This window comes from Strix aluco, chromosome 32 (genome assembly GCF_031877795.1).
Source record: "Strix aluco isolate bStrAlu1 chromosome 32, bStrAlu1.hap1, whole genome shotgun sequence".
NCBI lineage: Eukaryota > Metazoa > Chordata > Aves > Strigiformes > Strigidae > Strix > Strix aluco.
Window position 1 is genome coordinate 217639 of NC_133962.1, and position 2543 is coordinate 220181.

Sequence of the window (2543 nt, forward strand, 5' to 3'; positions counted from 1 at the left end):
AGGATGGGCTAAAGCTTCCCTCATCCTCTTCCTCCTCCCTCCGGGCTTTGTGGTCTCGCGGGACACCCCGGGTGCGGGTGTGCGGCCCTGGGGGCAGCGGCAGAGGGACACTGATTGGGGGGCTCCCCGTGGGAAGGACACCGTGGGACTGGGCTTGTTGCTCCAGCTTGATTTAAAAAAAAATTTATTGAAGTACGGCCTTTCCCCGAGAACTGCACATCTCCGAGGGTCATCAGGCGCAGCACCACAGCGACCGCAGGCTCCATCCTGACCTTGGCTTCTGCTTTACAGCTGTCAGGATGAGGACGGTCTGAGCTGCCAGGCACCTGATGGAGTGCTCAGCGTCGTTCTCCAAGGACTGGAGGGCTGCGAGAGAAGGAAACAGAGCAGAGGTGAACCCCCCCTGCCCGCAGAGACCCCAGGAGCCCAGGCTCTGTCCCCTGCCCCACCAGCCCCCGCCAGCACAGCACTGCCCCTACTCACCACTCTGGCAGATCTCCCACAGCTTCTCCAGCCTGAGGATCCTCCGGCGCCGCGCAGCAAGCCCTGGGGCACAGAGCTCCTGTCAGAGCTCTGCTCCCCCTCGGCAGGGCTGTCCCCCAGCAAGGACAGCACCCGAGGGTGCTGGGAACCAGCAAGACTCCCAGCGAGCCCCACCAGTGGGGACTGGGGCCAGGCGACCAGAAACGGGTCCCCGGGAACTCACCCATGAACCTGACGGCCGCCTCTCGCACGCTGGCCTGAGGGTTCTCCACGTAGAGTAGGCTCTGGAGCAGATACTCGTCCGCGCTGTTCCTCTTGTGCGTTATCTGAGGGAGCACAAGGGCACGGGGCTGGTACGGATCCTCCGCAGCCGTCCGGACCAGTCCCTCCTGCCAGCACCCCGCTCCCTCCCAGTGACTCCCGTCTCCCAGCCAGGAGCCCCGTGGGGCTGAGGGCCAGAGAGAGCCACAGGCAGAGGGGGCTGGGGGTGCTGAGACCCCTCCGTCCCGCTGCCAGGGCCCAGATGGGCCGGGGTCTCGTGGAGAAGAGCCCTTGGGGGCGGCGTGCTGGAGGGCAGGGAAGGAGGATGCAGCTGGAGCAGCGGGGCTGGAGCAGGGCGGCGATGCAGAGCGGCACAGCCCCCCCCACGGCACGGCTGCAGCCCCCGTCCAGCCCGGCCCGGGGCTTTGGGGGTTGTCCTCACCAAGTACTCTCCGATCAGGGGTGTCTGCCCTGTCTCGGCCAGGAAGCTCAGCCTCCTCCAGCCCAGGAACTCTGCACAGGCGCGGAGGGTGTCCCAGGAAGGCTGCGGAGAAGCAGAGGCTTGGAGATGGCACCAGAGCCCAGGGAAGGAGACCTGGCATCCTCCTCCTCTGGGCTTGGCTTTGAGCTGCGGGGACGGGGTGATCCCGGGATTGGAGCCCCCTTCATTCCTGGGGCCATCCCGCGCTCTGGGAGCTGGCCCTGACACCCGGGGGGTCTTTGGGCACAGCCCTGGGGGACAGGGATGGGGGCTCAAAGCACACAGAGCCCGTGGGGACTCGTGTGCTCGGTGGCCATGGGCCACTGCTGAGCAGGGAAATGTCTGTGCCCAGTTCTCCGGCCCTGCTGGTGCTGGGGCTGCAGGGACCCTTCCTCTGGGCTGGGGGGGCCCCCACCTCCCCCTCCAGCTCTGCAGCAGGGTGGGTGAGGAGGCCGGTGGAGGTGGGACCGGCGCAGCGGGACCCTGCGGTGACACACAATCCCATTGTCCCTCACGGCCAGGCCACCCCCGTGGTGTCAGCACGCCCTTCCCCGTGACACCAGTCACTGATCTCTGACCTTGGCCACGCTCTCGATCTTCTCGTTGGTGTGGAAGAACAGCGGCAGCAGCGCACCCTGCACTTTCTTCACCATTTTTTTGGTGTTTCTCCCCACCGCGGTCTTCATCACGTCTTCGAAGAGGCGGATGGAGAGCTCCCGCACCCGGCTGGACTCCTGGCAGGGAGGAGGACAGAAGGAGCTCAGCATCAGCCGCTCCTCGCCCACGGGGAGCAGGGGCGTTAGCGTGGCTGGGGGGAGAGGAGCTGCCCCAGGGTCGGATCCTGAACACAGGAGCCGTCGGCCAGACCTGCAGCTGCGGCTCAACGGCCCCGGAGCCCTGAAAGGCCTCGGAAGAGGAGCGGGGAGGGGAATAGCCTGGAAAGGCCACAGAAGGAGAGTGGGAAGAGCCCCAAAAGGCCACGCAAGAGGAGCCAGGGGGACATCCCTGCCCAAATGCTGCCCGCAGGGCCGGGCTGAACGTCCTTCACCCATCGCCTCAGCTCCGCCTCCCGCCTTACATCATCGAAGAGGAGCAGGAGCTTCTCTGCCAGCCTCAGAGCAATGAGCTTGGCCTCTTCCCTCTTCATGTGAGGAATCACGTTGATGAAGAGCATCAGGGCCTTCATCCTGATATCGCTGTTGGCTGCCAGCAGGTTCTCCATGATGTCGGGCAGCAGCACCAGCATCTTCCTGGCTGGTGAAAGACCCGCCCCAGGCACCCCCCAGCCCCTCCAGAGCAGGGAGGGTGCTTGGAGCCG

The 2543-nt window shown here is 65.7% G+C and overlaps 1 protein-coding gene across 2 annotated transcripts; it reads right to left on the reverse strand.

Annotated features, from left to right (window-relative positions):
* Positions 1–167: 167 nt before the first annotated feature.
* LOC141916941 (maestro heat-like repeat-containing protein family member 7) lies at positions 168–2471 on the reverse strand. 2 transcript variants are annotated; one of them, XM_074809930.1, is made up of 6 exons: positions 2304–2471; positions 1804–1959; positions 1187–1288; positions 707–809; positions 484–546; positions 168–366 (listed from the first exon to the last, which is right to left on the reverse strand). In XM_074809930.1, exons 1-6 carry the CDS (start codon positions 2469–2471, stop codon positions 233–235), a joined length of 726 nt encoding a protein of 241 aa, XP_074666031.1. In that variant the 3' UTR covers positions 168–232. The 2 variants fall into 2 exon arrangements, with proteins under 2 accessions (XP_074666031.1, XP_074666032.1); XM_074809931.1 differs by lacking the exon at positions 1187–1288.
* Between the last annotated feature and the right edge of the window lie 72 nt (positions 2472–2543).